Here is a 17866-nt window from a genome sequence, read left to right as displayed (position 1 = left end):
TTTGATTATTATTGTGAGGGGGAATTTATACATATAACAAGCTTGGCTTTGCCGCAACAAACGAAATCCACTCAGCGCAATCTGGAGCTTGGGAAAATTCCATTTCACAATCCGACCAAGTGTCAGCTTGAAAATGGTTTCGCTCTGTATTTGCTTTCCAACCTCCCCCATCTTAATGCATTTGGTCAGGTAAGCAACTGTCTGCAGGATTTGCGGCACGTTGCACGCTGCGTATACGCAATAAATTTGCACATATTCCAACTGGCAAAAGTGTCCGCCAAGTGTAATTGTAATATTTGCCGAATGCGTGCGCTTAGTTCTTGGACAGCATTTTGGTATTTGCCAAACTCTTAAAACGAAATACGAAGACACTTTTACCCCAAATCTAAACTATAATTTTTGCCATTCAAATAGGTGTGTGCGTGTATGTGTGCTGCGTTTGAAATGCTTATCCAATTGGCAGTTAAGTTTTCTGGCTTGCAAGTTGATGGGGTGCAAAGTGCTTGCGTATCGTGGGGGATCCGTTTAATAGGAAAGATTTAGTATACGGACGTTTCAAGCAAAACTACCACCATTAACACTAACAAAAAACCAGATTTCTTATTTTGCTATCAAAGAATATAAATTTAAAATCATTTTGTCTTCCCACAGCGCAATAAAGTGAAACATTAAGATTTGCTCCTCGACCAGCGGCTAATTTTCAGACTTCACATCATGTCAGTGATTGTTGCCAAAATCTCCAGTCTACATTGAGCTTGGGAATTACTGCCAAGTGCCAAGGTAAGAGAGTGCATATCAATCAAAATACTACGCTTAATCACGGATTGTTCATGGTATGTCGAAACTCAACTCTGCACAGAGACCAAAATCTTGCGTTTGTTAAGGACGAGATCGCCTTCTACTCCAGCCGATACAAAGATTGATTGTTGGTTCACAGTAATCGCTTGGCCGGGCCCCTGAGCGTAGCTACACCTATCCGGGGCTCAAAAGGCGCAACTTTAGCCTTCTCCCACAGGGAAATCCACGGCGCACGAAGCAACTAGCAGACAACTTTGAGCCTTAATTCGTTGCAACCGCCACTTATAACGTTGTTTTAATATAACTATAACTAAATTAATTTTTTTTTAACCCTGTTCATCATAAATTTATGTTAGTGCACGAGCGCATTATAGAACATTCTGAGTTCTGATTGGGAAATAAAAACAAAAAAATATCTTAACATTTAGCTAATACAAATTTTAATTGCCAATGTAAATGACTGCCAATAAATTAACTCCAATTTTTAAATTACGAAAACCTCTTATTTATAAAGATTTTAAATTTTATACCTAATTAAATGCCTCGCCAAAAACTGTATTATACATAAACACATCAAATCCCCATGGTGTTCCGAGCTTTTGTTGCTCGAGGACTTGCGGGCCTCTCATTATAGTTATCCGCACATTAATGAAATCTCGGAAGGCCTCAGTGTATATGTGCGTGTGTATGTGTGTGCTCTCTTGAGCAAGATAGCAGCTTGAATTTATATGCCACACAATGCAAAGACGCATGTAGCACATGCGATAAGCAAATAGTTAAAGAGTGAGAGGCAAATCGAGTAGAGAAAAGCGTGGGGAAGAGAGAGAGAGAGAGGAGCAAGGAGCCGCAGCCCTTTGCAACACAGCCACTTCGACTGACGCTGATTGATTTGAATAAACGCGCGCATATTTATCAAATTAGCCACAAGACCCGCAGAGAGTAAGAGCAACCGACATACTTACACATCGAATTATTTTTGCCAGTGGCTTAGTTAGGAAACTCAAAGAATTTCGGGTTTGCTAAAAAATATATGAACACAAAAAATAAGTAAAATATTATTATTATTTCGGCTATAATTATAGTTAAAATACGTCTTTAAAAAATACTCTAATATTACCTGCATTAGAGAACAGAACATTTTAGCGCCTAACTTTTTTTACCCTTGTAGAGGGTATATAATTTTGTCATGATTTGTGTAACTCATGGAAGGAGATATCTTTGACACCTTAGAGTATAGACATTCTGGATCAGCATCAACAGCCGAATTGATAAAGCCATGTCCGTCTTTCTATCTGTTTCAGTCTTCTATGCGAAGACTGAGAGAGTCTTAAACTATTCATCTTGAAACCTTTCTTTTGTTGCACGCAGTAAACTTGTTGGAACCAGTCGGATCGGACCACTAAATCTAAATATTTTGTTTTCAATGACATTTTTTAAAAACCCAGCATTTTTGAGATTTACTTTTCACACATATTTGGGGAAATAAATGTGGAAATGTCTACAAGGGCATTAAATCTTTGGCGTGCCGAAGATATTGTCGTTTCAGTTTAATTATGAAAAGTGACAAGAAGAGTGTGAATTTAGAGAGAATGACAAATGACTATAAACTTATTATAAGACTTTAAATTCTACTTAAACGTATTCTATTGGTCAAGCTCACGGTTTGTTTGTTATAACCCTTCTGGCCACGTCACTGTGCTTTGAGCCTGTGGTATGTGCATACATATATACGTTTCTCTGTGTATGTATTTGTGTGCGCATGTATTTGTGCTCATACAAAGTGTCATCAACTAATCAAGTGGCATTTGTTAAGAGAAAGAGAAGAGCTAAACGGAACGGGGGCAGAAATGAAAATGAATCTCTTGTGGTCAGCGGAAACATAAATTTGGCACAGCTAAGGGAATGAAATGAAAATAAATAATAATAAATAGGCGCATCAAATTGATAAAATGCGAATATTTATGTTAAGACATTGGCGTTGATTTTGATTTAAGTGCTGAACGCTCATAAATCAATGAACCAAATGAATAAATATTACAATGGGGCTAGCAAAAAACAACAAAAAAAAAAGAAACAATAAATAATATTGCGTGGCAAGTTTGCAGTTTTTCAACACTGTCCATTAACGGCACATAAATAAAAGGTTGCCAGGCTGGCAACCAGGCGAACAAAAGCCTTTCGCCGAGCAACCATTAACATACTTTGTTTGGCCAAGAAAATAATCACAATAATAATAATAAGAAAAAGAATAGAATAATAATAATAAAGCTCATCATCGTAAAATGGGTTAAGCTGAGCTGCTCCGAACTGACACAATTTTAATATGTATTTATTTAGCGGCTTTTTATGCATTTTCTTAGATTTAACAGCTATCAGCTGCGCTCAACGCTTGGCGCTTTTTATTAAAATCTTGGCCAAATATTAAACGCACCAACAAGGGTTAAAATGCTGCCCATTGAAAGATGGTTCATAATTCTGAATAATTTCGTTATTTATATTTCCTTTTTCTTTCATTTTTGTTCTTCTTTTTTTGTTGCTGGGGTTGACCAGCCACAAAGGCCGAGCGCACAATAAAATTAGAGGCCAAAAGGCCGAGGCTGGCCGTCTGGGCAGCTCGTAATATATTTTCATTAAATTACATGCAATTTTATGGTCTTCTTTTTCGGTTGAGGGGGATAGAACGGCATACTTAAAATTATATGCATATAATTAAATGAGTGTGCAAATAATTTTCAAACTGTTTATTACCAGTAAAAGGTTAGTCAAAGGTATTTATGACCTTTGACAGGGGAGTGCGACTCGGACGGGCAGGTCAGTATTAATCTGTTAAGAGAAAGAGAGACATTCTTATAGCCTAATTCTATTATCAACATTTCTTACGAATGTGAAGTACATATGTTGCCTGATCGTTTTCTCATAAGAAACCCTATTTATCACATTTGCAAAAAAATGTTGTTATTAGCCCCGAGTAATTCGTGTTTTTTAGATCATTTATCCAATTTTGTACCGCTGTTATGGAATATATGAAAATATTTTACCAAAAACAACTGATATGAGAGAGAAGGTAATGCTCCTAGTACGAGGCCGTATTATGTGGCCTTTGGTAGGAAAACTTTGCGGTTGTTAGGTATACGAAATCAACCCGATCAACTGATTATTAAAAAACAAGTAAGAGGTTCTAATCGGGAGCTCCCGACTAGGGGATACCCTGAACCCTCTTCTTCCAACAACAAATGCATATATATATTCTATTTTCGAGTCGAGTTTGTCAAGTTTGGTGACTCTCGCTCTTATTATTCACCAAAATTGCCCAAAAACAGGATAACGATATCGATTTTTATCGATTGCTACATCTAAAAATCAAGTCTCTAGCTCTTATAAGTTCTGAGATCCTTGCGTTCATACATACGGACGGACGGACAGACAGACGGATCAGAGAGAACAGACTAGATCGACTCGGCTATTGGTGCTGATCAAGAATATATATACTTCATGGGGTCGGAGATGCTTCCTTCTGCCTGTTACATACATTTGGATTTTGCAAATATATTATAAACCCTTATACCCATTTTTAATGGGTTCAGGGTATAAAAAGGTACTTTCGACATTTCAATGTTACCGACAACTAACACTTGATAATGAAAAAGCAGAATGTGAAATTGTAAGTCAAAGAGATGTTGAGCATAGTGGAAAAAATATCCGGAACACAAAAAACATTTAAAGCAAATATATGTAAGTGTCAGGGATTGCAATTAAGATAATAATATTGGCAAAAATAGATAAATAGAATATATAACCTCCTAATAGAAAAGTTACAACTTATATAAATAACATATCCATTTTCAGCTAGCGGACGAGCACTTCATACATTTATGTTATTTTGGCAAATCTGAGCAAAAAAAAAACTTATTAAATTTATGGCAAGACAAAAGTTTTTTTGGCTCGTCAGTGCTGTGCCATTAGCCAGCACTGGACACGTCAACAGCTTTTTGCACTTTTGCAGCAATAACAATAACAATGTGAATTAAATAAAATAATAGCAAATGCCAAAACATAGCACCATAAAGGCATAAAGTTAGTTCAAGCGAGAGTGAGAGGCGGCGACAGAGGGAAAGCGAGTGAGAAAAACTAGAAGATGCTCGTCCAAACAGGGTCATGCGGCGTATACGCAACGCCAATAAAAGCCAACACACATACAAACACACTCACACACACACACACATCCAGCAAGAAGACAAACCAAATACCAAAAATGCCTTTTATTGAAATTTATGACACACAAGCTGCACAAGCCACCAGTTATGAAATCAGTGAAAAAGTCAGCTGCCCCTACCACTACCCGCTCCGCCTGTAGCTACAGAGGGGCATTTCAATTAGTTGCAATTTGCTAAAAGTCCAAATAATGCAATTGGATTCCAGCATTGATTTTGATTGCGGCACATAAACTGTGTGCGTAATGTGCAATTGTTTAGGCGCTGCCAAAAATATATATGTATATATGCGATATAATAACAATCGAATATTACGCATACGCCCCTTGGGGCGTGCAAATATGATGCGCCCCGCCAAACAGCTACCCACTAAGCTGCAGCAACTGTTAACCCTTTTTATACTCTGTTCACAAAGTATAAGGGGCATGTTGGTTATGTCCGTCTTGCTGGGCGTCTGCTCGAAACACGATAATATGGAAACACGGTTCGTTACAAGTCGAAAAGGTTTATACCTTTGTAAGGGTTATACCCATGAGGTAACGAATTTGTAAGAATCTAAAGAACTTATCTTCGATCCAACAATAATTTGCTTCGGCAAATATTAGTATCTGTTTTAACTTGTTCTGGAACTGATCGCCAGGGTTGCAAGTCCAGTGGTTCGGTTTAAACCTGCCCAGCTCAATTCAATTCCTGGTTTCTTATTTATTTGCAACATTTAAATGAAACAATTCAAAGTTGAATTCATAAATTTCTTAATAATTAAAGCTGTAAGCATGTTATTAAATTGTGAACGGGCATTACACAGTGACTTGCATCCGACTGCAATACACATTTGTTGTTTTTTTTTTTTTGCGTTGCCCAACATTGTTTATGGTGTAGCCGATGCTGGTCAGTGCTAACGGTATCTATGTCTGTGGCAACATCCGTCGCACATATTCGTCGCCAGCTGCGCTGCCCATTGAAACGGAAATGAGAACTCAACGCAGCGGAAATTTAATAACGACCAGCAATTTAGCGACAAGTGGACGCGGGGCCATGGTCGAACGACATATTTATGCGGCCATTTTGACAGACCGCAGTAACCAGAGAGTCGGCCAGCCACGCCCCCCCTATCAATTGTTGTGCTTCTGTGTGTGTGTGTGTGGGCGTGTGTGTGTACGTGTGTTCATTGACAAATGACCATTTCATATGTGAAATGGCAATTCAATTGATTTTCTGCGCGCCCTGTGTTTGCAATTGTAATGAAAATAGTTCAAATATGTTTGCCCAGGCTGCTTCGCGGCAATAATGAGAAGTATTTCATAAAGACCGTCCCCCACATAAATTGTATCCTTCTGAAAGAGAAAGAGAGAAGAAAAAAAAGGGGGGTAAAATACTGACAACAAATTGTCAATAACAATGGCAAAATGTTAAACGGCCAGCGCGCAACTGCAACTGAAATTTATGGCTCGCACAGATCAAGTACTCATATGTCACGGTCATAATAATAAATTTTATTGTTTAATTTGGAATTGACGCACAATTGCTGTATACTCTACGGCATAGGCTACATAGTAAGCGTATGAAGAGCAACCAACAACAATTAAACAACATTTAATTATATAGAAATTATATAGTTATATGCATATGCAAATAAATTTAGTTGGTAAAGTGGCTTTTATGAGTTTATTTAATTAGGCTCAGGCTGGTAAATATGCAAATTTGACATTTAGCAAGCTTCATGGCAATTTTTATGTGCTGAAGTTTGAAAATTTTTTAAAACTATGAAGAAACATTTGAAAACATTAGCTCATTCCTTTCCGCAGTTAGAATATAAGTCCATGTTAACTTTTTTTTAGCTACTGGTAAGTTGGCAATTAACAGAAAAAACTCTTGTTTTACACATAAATTATTTAAAAGGCAGATGCTCGGAAACCATGTCCAGTGAAATTAATTGTTAAAAGCGTATTAAAATGTTAACTATAACTTTGAATCTGAAAACCCTTTTGATGGTTTATAGTCAAAAGCGAGAAACAAACGACGTTCAATATGTTAAAGTCCATGTTAAATTTACAATGCGCATGAATCAGAGAAATGGCCGCTTTTCAACTTATCATTTGGTTGCAAAATATTTAACAATTAGATACTTTTAAATTTAGACATAACAAATAGCAAATATTATAACTTGTAAGAGTTCATGGTAATTTTACCAAGACAATTCCTAGACCACAAAGTAGGACAAGAATTAAGCTAAGCTGCATTTTTATGACCTTCAATGGGTCAGTTAATTAAATTCCTGGCCAACAATCCTCGAAACTGAGTTCTTCTGTCTGCTTATTAAATCAGCCATTTTTTATCAGCTCACATAATTATGACTTTCCACACACACAGACACGCGCGCAATTTTCTATGAAATTAATTTTCCTAATCAGTGGCAAGTGAAAAGTCACTCACTTGTCTTTTGTTTGCCTTTTGCCGTCCAAAGCACACATGACAAAATAAAGGCAACCCCCAACCCTTGGCCCAGCCATGAAAGGTTATATTAAATGCCTGGCTCAATTATCTTCCTCTTGACATTCTTTCTGAAAGGCAGCCGCTTTATAATTTTACCAGCCTGATATATGTGACGCAGTCAGAAAACATCTCAGCAGCTGCGCCTGTCAAGATAACAAAGAGTTCTCGACTTATGTACGCTTCCAGCATTGTGCATTGCGTTCGGCCAGATTTTACAATACGATATGTATGTAATTTTAGCATGTGGAAATTTTACAAAATTAAATTATGCATTTACGCAAGTATTGGGGCAAAGTTATGAAGAAGAAAAAAAGGGGGAAAGAAAAAGTATTCAACTTGATTTAATTGAAATTTGTTGAAATAATTAAATTTGACACGAACTTCTGAAGAGAAATACGAAAGCAGGACTTGGAATTAATTTGCCAACGCTTAAGCCAAAAAGTAATTATCCATTATTTATTTTATTTTACACAAGACTCACACGACTACGACGACGACGATAACGATGACGACTGCCTGCATCTATTCATTCGTTATTCAGTTGTATTCACAGCAGAAATTAGCATAACAAAAGGCAGCTGCACAATTCAAACATTGCTAAGTCGATTCTTAATTTTCAATTAAAATCCAATTTGTGCACATAAAAACGCCAAAGAGACGACGTTTTTCAAATGAAAATATTTTTTTGTTTAAATCCATTGTCAATCCTTAAAACGGACACGCAGCATGTGCATGAATTGGTTGAGTTACGAATTACTTGGACTGAATGTGGAAGGCTTTGTACTTGCTCATGGGAAGGACATTAAAGTGGAATAGGTGAGAATGAAGGAAATATTGGCATACGATTACAGAATCAGGATTCACTTTTAATTTAATAAAAATATTTGCTTTCCATAAGTAAGTCTAGAAAGTTGCCAGTTGAGAAGAAATATTTTATATATATTTATATATTTAATACTAGCAAAATACTTAAAATAAACTTGGAACTTTCGATTAGCAGAAATTGCTGAATCATAAAACTATTTTAAAGTTACATTTCTGTTTTTAATTTTACATAATTCTCAAATGAGAAGATATACTAAAAGTTAAACCATATATATATATAGTTTAAATACATTAAAGTGGGGACTGGAATAATAAAAGTATTTTAAATACTGAAAAAATACTGATAACTACACTAAAAAATAAAAATTAATTTAAAGTATTTTTTAATAATAAAATATAAAACTAAATCATTTGATAAATATATTAATTATTTTATACACACAGAAATATTCACATAAATATAAAAGATTTTATAAATATATATACATATATATCTGATCAGCTGTGTATGTTTAGTGAGACCAGCTGATCACAAATATTAATAATTTATTATATACTTACTTAATACTGATCAAATTAAGCAATATTTGAATACTACAATTTAATAAGCAAAAAAATGTATTTTTTTATAACTTAAGCAAATGCACATTTTTTAAATAAAATTATAAATAAATAGTTTTTAACCTGAACAATTATTATATAAAATTATAAAAAACCAAATTCTCAATTGCCAAAAATCAATAAAAAAGAAAAAGAATGAAATTTTGTGCTCAATTTTGAAGCTAATCGAATTGCGATTTCCTTTTGGTTTTTAGTTTTCGCTGAAATTTAAACGTTTGCGCCTCCTTTAGTTCCCTAAATCGCTGCTCGTAATACCCATGTCGATCCAATTTTTTGGCCAGCGCCTGCAGCTGCGTCTCCCCTGTGGCGTAGAGGCCAGTCAAAAACTGGGCCAAAACCAATTGAAAATCGTGCTCCAAATCGTTGATGGCATCGCATGTATTCTGGCAGGACCAACGCAGTTCCAGAAGCAGTTGCTGTGCCGATTCCCGTTTATTCAAGCGTTGATTGAATAGCTGACCGAGTGATAGAAACTTTTGCTGCACTGCATCCAGATGAATAATGGACGCATAGAGCTGTCCCAGATAGTGCTGCAACTTGCCGCATTTCCCCCTCTGCATAATGCCGTACTCAATGCTTTCCAGATACGCACCATGCAGCTCGAGCAGCTCATCCAGAGTTTTTGACGTACTGCAGCCAAAATATAGACGCTCATAAGCGCTGCCCAGCACATTCTGCAGCATATAGCTGCGCAGCTGTAGCATAAACTCCTGCAGCCGGTCACTGAACTGCTCGAAGCGATCTCTCACATGCCGCGCATCCTTCGAGTGCGCCAAATTGATGCGCTCCCAAAAGTGCGCTTGATGTCGCCTTATCCGCTCATTGAGCACATAGTCCGCATAGTGCAGCTGCCAGAGGCAGGCAAAGCTGGTCTCGTATTGCAACTGGCGCGCGCCCAGTAAGGGCAACCAGTGGGCCGGCTGCTGCCAGCGTAAGAGGAAGCAGCACCAGCTCTGGCTGCCCTTGTGGTCACCCTTAACCACATAGAGATTCTCATTGTGGGCGCAGAGCAGCTGCTCCAACATTTTGTTCAGTTGCTTTGGATTAAAGTATTCGGCGGGCTGCTCCAGCGCCGGCTCCAGCAGCTCGATCAATTCTCGCACAAATTCCACGTCTGTTAGCAGCCAATATTGATGCAGTCGGCTGAGCAGCTCCAAGGGTTGCGGACTCGCTTGATGCAGCTGCTGCAGCAGCTCTCTGGATGTCTGCAGCTGCAGGCCGGTAACAAGCTCAGCGAGTGGCTGCACATCCAGCTCACGATAGCTGCTGGCACAGGCGGCTGCCAATTGCTCACGCATTTCTGCATCAGATAGTGTCAGCTCCAGCTGCCGTCCCAGAAATTGACGGGCATAATGTTGATTTCGGCCCGCGCCGAGTAGCTGCAGTGCCAGCGCTTGGCTCAGAAAATACGGCAATTGTTGCTGCACCAGCTCAAATTGCTGCGTCCAATAGTGCTCCACAAGGTAATTGTCGCTGCGGCGCTTCACAATAAAAAACTCATCCGCCGGCAGCTCGCCGCGCAGCAGCCAGCTACTAATCCTGGCCAGCAGCGGCTCGGCGGCACAACGCAGCCACAACTGCAGCAGCATATCGCAGGCTGCGTTGCCCTGACCCAGCTGCAATTGCAAATATTGCAGCAATGGCTGTCGCCTGCTAAAGCCGCCACAGATCTGCAATAGCCACTGGAAGCGCTGTCGATAGCTTCTCGTTTGCCAGAATAAGTGCAGAAGACTCTTGGGCTGCACTTTTTGCCGTTTATAAAACTCGGAATAGTTGAGCAATTCAGCCAGCAAACAGGGCGTCAACGCTCGCCCACATTCGCCCAGTTGTTGCAGATGCTTCTGCAGCTGCTGAAGGCATCTGTAGTAGTAGCCCACCTCGGCCAGCGACAGGAGCAGATAGGATTCGCTTACGCTGCGCTGATGATGCGGCGAGCGCAACATCAGGCGTGGACCCAGAGCCGAGGAACGCAGCTGCTGGCACTCGTAGCCCAGCATGCCGTGCAGCGCATCCTGCAATCGCTCCTCATGCGACAGTTCCCTGGCAGTGCCGCGATCCCGCTGCTGCCAGCGCATCGTCTCGTATTCCCGCAGTTCGTCGGCGGTGAGCAGCTGTTGAATTTGGCATTTGGCAATTGCGGCCACACACTCTTCCGGTTCGAAGGAATATTTCTTGCGCATGCAACGCAAAAAAGCTTTTAAGCGTCTTCGGATCGCAACGACATCGAGCGTGGGGTTCCGATTGGCTTGGTTCCATTTTGCTTGGGTCGCTACAATCTCATGGAATTGTGTCCATTGCGCAAAGAAATTGGGCGCATCGCGCTCCATGGGCGAGCATTGATAGGCGGGGTTACATTGAAATTGCTTTACAATGAAACGAGAGGCAGCTATAACGTGCCGTTGATGTTGCCACTTGGTTATCGATTGTTGCCGTGTGATCGTTTCATCGGACATCGATTGTCGGCTAATTGTCTGATTAATTGACATCTCTTTGGTCTGCTGCGGATTTTGCCATGTGGTTAGTTCTCGCACTTGCTTAACTATCTCTAAAAGGCAGTCGCCAGTTTTTTGTTCAGATATATCTTCTGCAGAGGTTATCGACGGAACAGAGTCTGACAGCAATCCTGGCTGCCACCCAGTTGGAGGGGCCACGCGCTTCGATCGCGCAAATAAAACGCTAGAAGTAGCTCTTAAAGATATCGATTCTTGCCGTTTCATTGATCCATCGGGCACCGATTGCTGATTTATAGTGTGATTAATTGATATGTCTTTCGGCTGCTGCGGATGTTGCCATGTGGCAGGTTCGCGCACTTGATTAACTCCCTCTAAACGATAGTCGGAAGTAACTTTTTCAGTTATATCTTCTTCAGAGGTTATCGACTGAACAGGGTCTGACAGCAAATCTTGTTGCCTCCCAGTGGGAGAGGGCAGGCGCTCTAATATAACGCTAGAAGTAGCTCTTAAAGGCATCGATTCTTGCCGTTTTATTGATCCATCAGGCACCGATTGCTGATTTATAGTGTGATTAATTGATATGTCTTTCGGCTGCTGCGGATGTTGCCATGTGGCAGGTTCGCGCACTTGATTAACTCCCTCTAAACGACAGTCGGAAGAAACTTTTTTAGTTATATCTTCTTCAGAGATTGTCGACTGAACAGAGTCTGACAGCATATCTTGTTGCCTCCCAGTGGGAGAGGGCAGGCGCTCTAATAGAACGCTAGAAGTAGCTCTTAAAGGCATCGATTTTTGCCGTTTTATCGATCCATCGGGCACCGATTGCTGATTTATCGTGTGATTAATTGATATGTCTTTCGGCTGCTGCGGATGTTGCCATGTGGCAGGTTCGCGCACTTGATTAACTCCCTCTAAACGATAGTCGGAAGTAACTTTTTCAGTTATATCTTCTTCAGAGATTGTCGACTGAACAGGGTCTGACAGCATATCTTGTTGCCTCCCAGTGGGAGAGGGCAGGCGCTCTAATAGAATCGATCCTTCGGGCATCAGTTTTTGCAGTGCTATCGACTTATCAATTTCTGGCAACATTTCTTTAGATACTTCATCCTGCCACAGTTGTTGCCAGCTAGCTGTCGAGGATGTAAGCGTAGGTTGCTCCGAAATGGAAAGTGTGTACTGATCAGTTTCGGTGAAAAGTGTTGTAGATATCGATTCCCGTTGAGCTATCGATTGTTCAATATTTGGCTGCGCTTGATGTTGCCAGTTGCTTGTGACTGGACTACTTGTCTCTGCGTGAACCCTGGAATAAACTCGAGAAACTGTCGACTCTTGCTGCTCTCTTGACGGAACTGTTATCAGTTCTTGCTCCATTATCGGCAGATCAATTTCCGCCAAACTTTCTTCAAAAATGTAATGTCGATGGTAATATGAGGGATATTGATTGCGCAGCTCTAGGTGAGTGCTGGAACTGATTCTTGAAGTTATTGAATTCTGGTGCATTGTTGGACTACTGACCATCGGTTCTTGTTCTGTTATTGTATGACCGATCTGTGACAGCATTTCTTCAGATGTCGTCAAAAGAAAATGATCCATAGGTGAGGTCACGTGCTGATTTGCCCACCAGACAGATGGCTTCACTTGCTCCATACAGAGACTGGTAGGGTTTTTCGTAGTAGTAAATTGGCGATATTCACTAGACCGATCGAATTCAGGCATAACTTTCGTGGATATTGCTTGCTTTTCTCTTATTTTCCAATCGATATCGCCGAACATTTCACCTGTACTTGTTCCTGTTTCTGGTGTTTCTATACCATTGATTTGTACCAGAAGCAATTCGTCATCAGTATTCGTAGCTATATCGGAAAATGCACTTTGATTTGTTTGAACGCCCTGATCTGACAGCGTGTGGTGTAGTTCAGTTTGCTGAGATTTATTTAAAAGTTCAGATCGTGTCGGTTCCACAAACTGACATCCTACCTCAGCTGTCTCCTTGATAATATCCCTTCTCTTTTCGCATATTTCAGCTGGAAAAAAATACCGATTTATTAGAGTTCCACACATTAAAGTCAATCAACCCCTGTGAAAACTGTACTATGTATGTTTTGTAAAGGATGTGTTGAGAGTTGTAAAATCTTATTTTCTATATCTAGTTGGGCAATCGAACAATTCTATCTCTAGTAAAATGTCATTGTTATAATTATTATAATTAAAGATTTTTTCGTACCAGCTCTTGATTCGCGATTATTCGAATTGCATTCTGTCAACTGGATTCCAATATCTTCATAGAGCATAAGCTCTGAACTGCTTGAAAATGATTTAGCAGGACTATTCCAATTCAACATAAAAATCACTTCCATTTCATCGTCTTTGTTCGGCTTCGGTTCTTCCCTAATATTTTTTGAATTTGCCGCTTTCCTCGCCTGAATATAACTTATTTTATAGCTTGCCTGCTCCCAAAGCAAACCTTTTGAGTTACAGCTAAACTTCGATGCGCTATATTCCACAATGGCAAACCCTACTTCCAATATTTGTGGAGGGCAACACCTTTTGGGCATAGGAAAAAAATTTTCAATATTGATAGATCTTACTTCCGAAGGACGCTCCGAATTCTCCTCATTTAGATGCATTACATTTCGAGCTACCGAGATAAGGGATTCGGTGATATGCTCCTGATATCGCAACTTTTCATCCAGATGCACTTGTTGCGGCTTTTCCGTATCAAAAAGGTTGTAGCAAAATAGTAGATATTGCTGACGTTTGGATTCATTTGGTTCTAGTCTCGTAAGCAGCCTATAGAGATGTAGAAAGAGCTTATACCGATGCTCATCTAGCACCTGGTCATGCGTATCCTCCATGGAGTGCAATTGCCTAAATCTTTGCCGGAAATGATTGAGATTTATGTTAATTTTAGTTTCTGGTGCGGCGACTTCTACGTGATGCTCCAACATGGGTCGTTTACAGCCCAAAGCAATGCCTAGCTTCCATAGAAGAACAGGTACGCTATGAGCAAAATCAGCGGGGGATAGACCAAGCGGAGATTTATGTGGACCTACGGCTGGTTGATGTTCTTCTTCGGCCATGATTGTTATGCTTAAATGCCCAATATGTGGTTTAAACTCAAAGAAATAAAAGTAACTGAAGATCTGAAATTAAAAATTAGTAAATATGCTTACCCAATTCCAAATTACAATATATAAAATGAACTCAAATAATTTATAATTCCCCATAAAGCTGGCAACTTAAAGATAACTATACATATTGTATTATATATGTATTCTCTTAAATATTATTGATAAAAGTATTTATTTGTAAGAATACAAACCATTAAAATATATTAAAAATGTCAATGTACATTATCTAGCTGTTATTATATTTCTATATAATACTATACCAAATCTTAAATTCTAACCTTATGTCAAAAATATCTTCTATTTTTATATTCATCGTGTATTTACTTACAATTTAAAAGACGGATTTCGACTTTTATAGTTGTTTCAAAAAATATTTTACTTAAGAATTTGTATACAAATTTTTCTAAAAATTTTCAAAATATATTTGCTGTGATATGATAAAAATCCCAAAGGCTTGTTAGCTTAGGCAATAAAACATTACAATAAATAATAGCTTAAATTGCCTTTTAATCTTTATATCTATCATAATCTATTTGCGTGTATTTCTTGGCCAACGTAATTAACTCATAAATCTGTCAAAATTGTAAATTGTCGACAGGTTAAAAACTCAAGTGTTCAGCAAAAATTGCGTTGCATTCGCACCTTTTGCAGTCGCCACCGCAACCTTTTTGCAACTTTTCATTCAGCACGGTGGGTCGGGACGAAGGAGGCTGGTTAAGGTGGGGGGGCGCAGGCTTTCTCAAAATGTATGATGCCACTTTTAACCTCAGACCGTAAAAAGTTTTGCCAGTGTGCAAAAGGAAACTATGCAAAGATAAGTGAAAAAGATTATAAATGCATTGTACTAAAATTTACCGCCAACATCAGCGCAAAAGGCACAAGAAAAAAACATGTTGCGGAATTCTAAGCGCTAATGCACGACTAAGAGATACCCTATAGCCAACTATGCATTGCCAGACGACAAAAATGTACCATATTTTAAAATGAGTTTTTATTTTCTCCAACCACATAAAGTATATATATTCTTGAACGGCATCAATAGCCGAGTTGGTCTAGCCATGTTCGTCCGTCCGTCCGTCCGTCCGTCCGTCCGTATGTATGAACGCAAGGATATCAGAACTTATAAGAGCCAAAGACCTCAAATTTTAGCTGTAGGTCCGTTTAGTGCCAGCGCAGATCGAGTTTGTTTCCCATAAGCTATAGCCTGTCCCGTTTCCAAATAAATATTAAAAGCTAGAGTCAACACACTTGATATGTTGCTTCTAGAATATTATATATATACACATATATATATATATATATATATATATATATATATATCAAATATATTTTATTTTTCCTATCGCTATTACCACTGCAGAGCTATAAATCAAGTTAATAACCAAACTTCTAACGGAAATACCAAGAATATCTGTATACATGTGCACACACACTTTCATGCTCGTCTGCTTCTAATTGTATCAACATCATTGCAATTCTGTACCGCTATTTTAATTCGTTTTTTTTTTTTTTTGGTGGCTGGGCAGTAAAGGCAAAGCAAGTGTTGCGGTCTGTCGCGAGTTCGAGCCCAAGCGGGGTAACTATTTTATTTTTGGCTGGTGTGGCTGTTGAGTAGAGTCGAGAACTTCCGTCTAGAACCTCTTAATAGTTAATATTAAAGAAGGCATTTAGAAAGTGAGTTATGCTAATGAGAAACCTCTCACAAACATAGGACTGTGCGTCGACATTTATCTTTATTTGTTATAGTCTCGAAGAGCGACAGACTAATGAGCGGACAGGCAGACGGGACTCATTTCATGCGCACATCATTTTTATGCCACAATTTGAGAACGTTTCAATGTGTATAGGGTACAAAAACAGACATAAGTGGCACACAATTGACTGCAAGTGCCAGCAAGTCAAAAGTAAAGGAAACGGAAGCGGAAACAGCCATTTAAAAAAAATGTCACCAGACAGACGCAAGCGATAGAAAGATAGGTGTAGCGGCGGCGCATGTTGACAGTGTTGGTAAAATTATCAAAGTGGTTTTTGGCAACGCGCCCTCCAGCAACAGTCTTTGGTCGAAACAAAGTAAAGTCTTTTTCAACGAGCTTCGTGAGGTGATAGATCAATAGGTTAGGTGAGAGGTTGGCAATATCTTTTGGTGTTCTTAGAGTATGAAGGTGAAAAAGTTTAGTAAATGGCGGTTTCTCATAAAGTAAAGCAATAAAAGTTTTAGACAGTTATCGAAAAATTGAACTTGAGTAACGTATTAAAAGCAAAACACAATATATCAAACTAATGTATCCTCTGAAATTCTAGACTTTCATACAAATAGACAGCCAGGTGTTGTTACTTAGTAGAAATATAATTTCCGGACTATGAAAATCATGGCTATTTAAGTGTAGTTTGTATCTCAGAATAATAATATTTAATGTACTACTGAACGTTTTCTATTTAAAATGTTTCATTCGCAATAACTTTTCTTCCCATCTAACTGATTTTTAACTTCCTCTAACTTATTCAGCCCTTTCTCAGCACCAACCGCCTCACCCAGTCGGCGCTGCTCATTAAAAAACTGAATGTTTGACATTTTGTCAGGCAGGGATAATAAAATTACATTCGAAGCCCGACGACAAGCGCAAGGCAAATGTGCTGAATCAGCGCAAGAAAATGTCGCAGAATGCGAGTGGCTGGAGAGGGCAGCGGTAGTTAAGGCAAATGTCAAATCAAATTTATTGACTTTCATTGTAATGCTGGATAGTAAGACGGCATAGGGGCGGCTTGCAGTGTTGACAATGACACTAGGATTCGAAAGGACTAACCCGCAGCTTTACGTTCATTCAAATGTGCAAAGCCAATGACAGAGGGAAATGCCCCGCCGACAAAGCTCCTGCTCCCGGCCAGAACACATAATGCGCACCTTTTTCAGTTGCTTGTGCACTTCGGGGGCGATTAAAGCGCCGCTTAGTTCGCCCCCAAGTGTAACAGAATGGGGAAAAGCCAATAGCATAGACAATCAGCAGGCAGCATCCGAAGTTTTCCTCACTTTTCTTGGCGCGTTTTTCCCGATTTTCCACAACTTAGCACAATGCCTGTTGGCAGCGCTATAAAAATCATACGCTTCCATTCATTGCGGCCATTGTGGGCACTTTTTTTTTCTTTTTTACCTCCTTTGTGCAATGTTTGACAATTATTTGCATTGTTCACTCGCTCGTTTGTTCAACATGCACACGAATCGGTAACTACAACTTGAGTGTCTATAGATATACACACCTAAATACATATAGAGAGATTGAGCTGCTCAACTAGTTCGGTTAGTTAGGTGCTTGCACTCCTATTGTTTCGTTTTCCG

At 39.2% G+C, this 17866-nt stretch overlaps 1 protein-coding gene across 1 annotated transcript; it reads right to left on the bottom strand.

The window, feature by feature from the left end:
• Nucleotides 1-8980: 8980 nt before the first annotated feature.
• On the bottom strand, nucleotides 8981-14989 carry t-Grip91 (testis-specific gamma-tubulin ring protein 91). The gene is made up of 3 exons (XM_015169758.3): nucleotides 14861-14989; nucleotides 13626-14544; nucleotides 8981-13425 (listed from the first exon to the last, which is right to left on the bottom strand). The coding sequence occupies exons 2-3, from the start codon at nucleotides 14479-14481 to the stop codon at nucleotides 9110-9112; spliced, it is 5172 nt and encodes a 1723-aa protein (XP_015025244.1). The 5' UTR covers nucleotides 14482-14544; nucleotides 14861-14989; the 3' UTR covers nucleotides 8981-9109.
• Nucleotides 14990-17866: the final 2877 nt, after the last annotated feature.

The sequence above is a fragment of the Drosophila virilis genome, chromosome 4 (genome assembly GCF_030788295.1).
Source record: "Drosophila virilis strain 15010-1051.87 chromosome 4, Dvir_AGI_RSII-ME, whole genome shotgun sequence".
Lineage (NCBI taxonomy): Eukaryota > Metazoa > Arthropoda > Insecta > Diptera > Drosophilidae > Drosophila > Drosophila virilis.
The sequence above is the reverse complement of the archived record's forward strand: the minus strand, read 5'-3'. Positions and strand labels throughout refer to the sequence as shown.

Bases quoted from the DNA above. Each gene is read 5' to 3' on its own strand.
- t-Grip91 (XM_015169758.3), bottom strand. From the start codon at position 14,481: ATGGCCGAAGAAGAACATCAACCAGCCGTAGGTCCACATAAATCTCCG. The intron at 13,426-13,625 runs GTACGAAAAAAT...ATTTTTTTCCAG, and splicing joins TAATCGCGAATCAAGAGCTG to CTGAAATATGCGAAAAGAGA.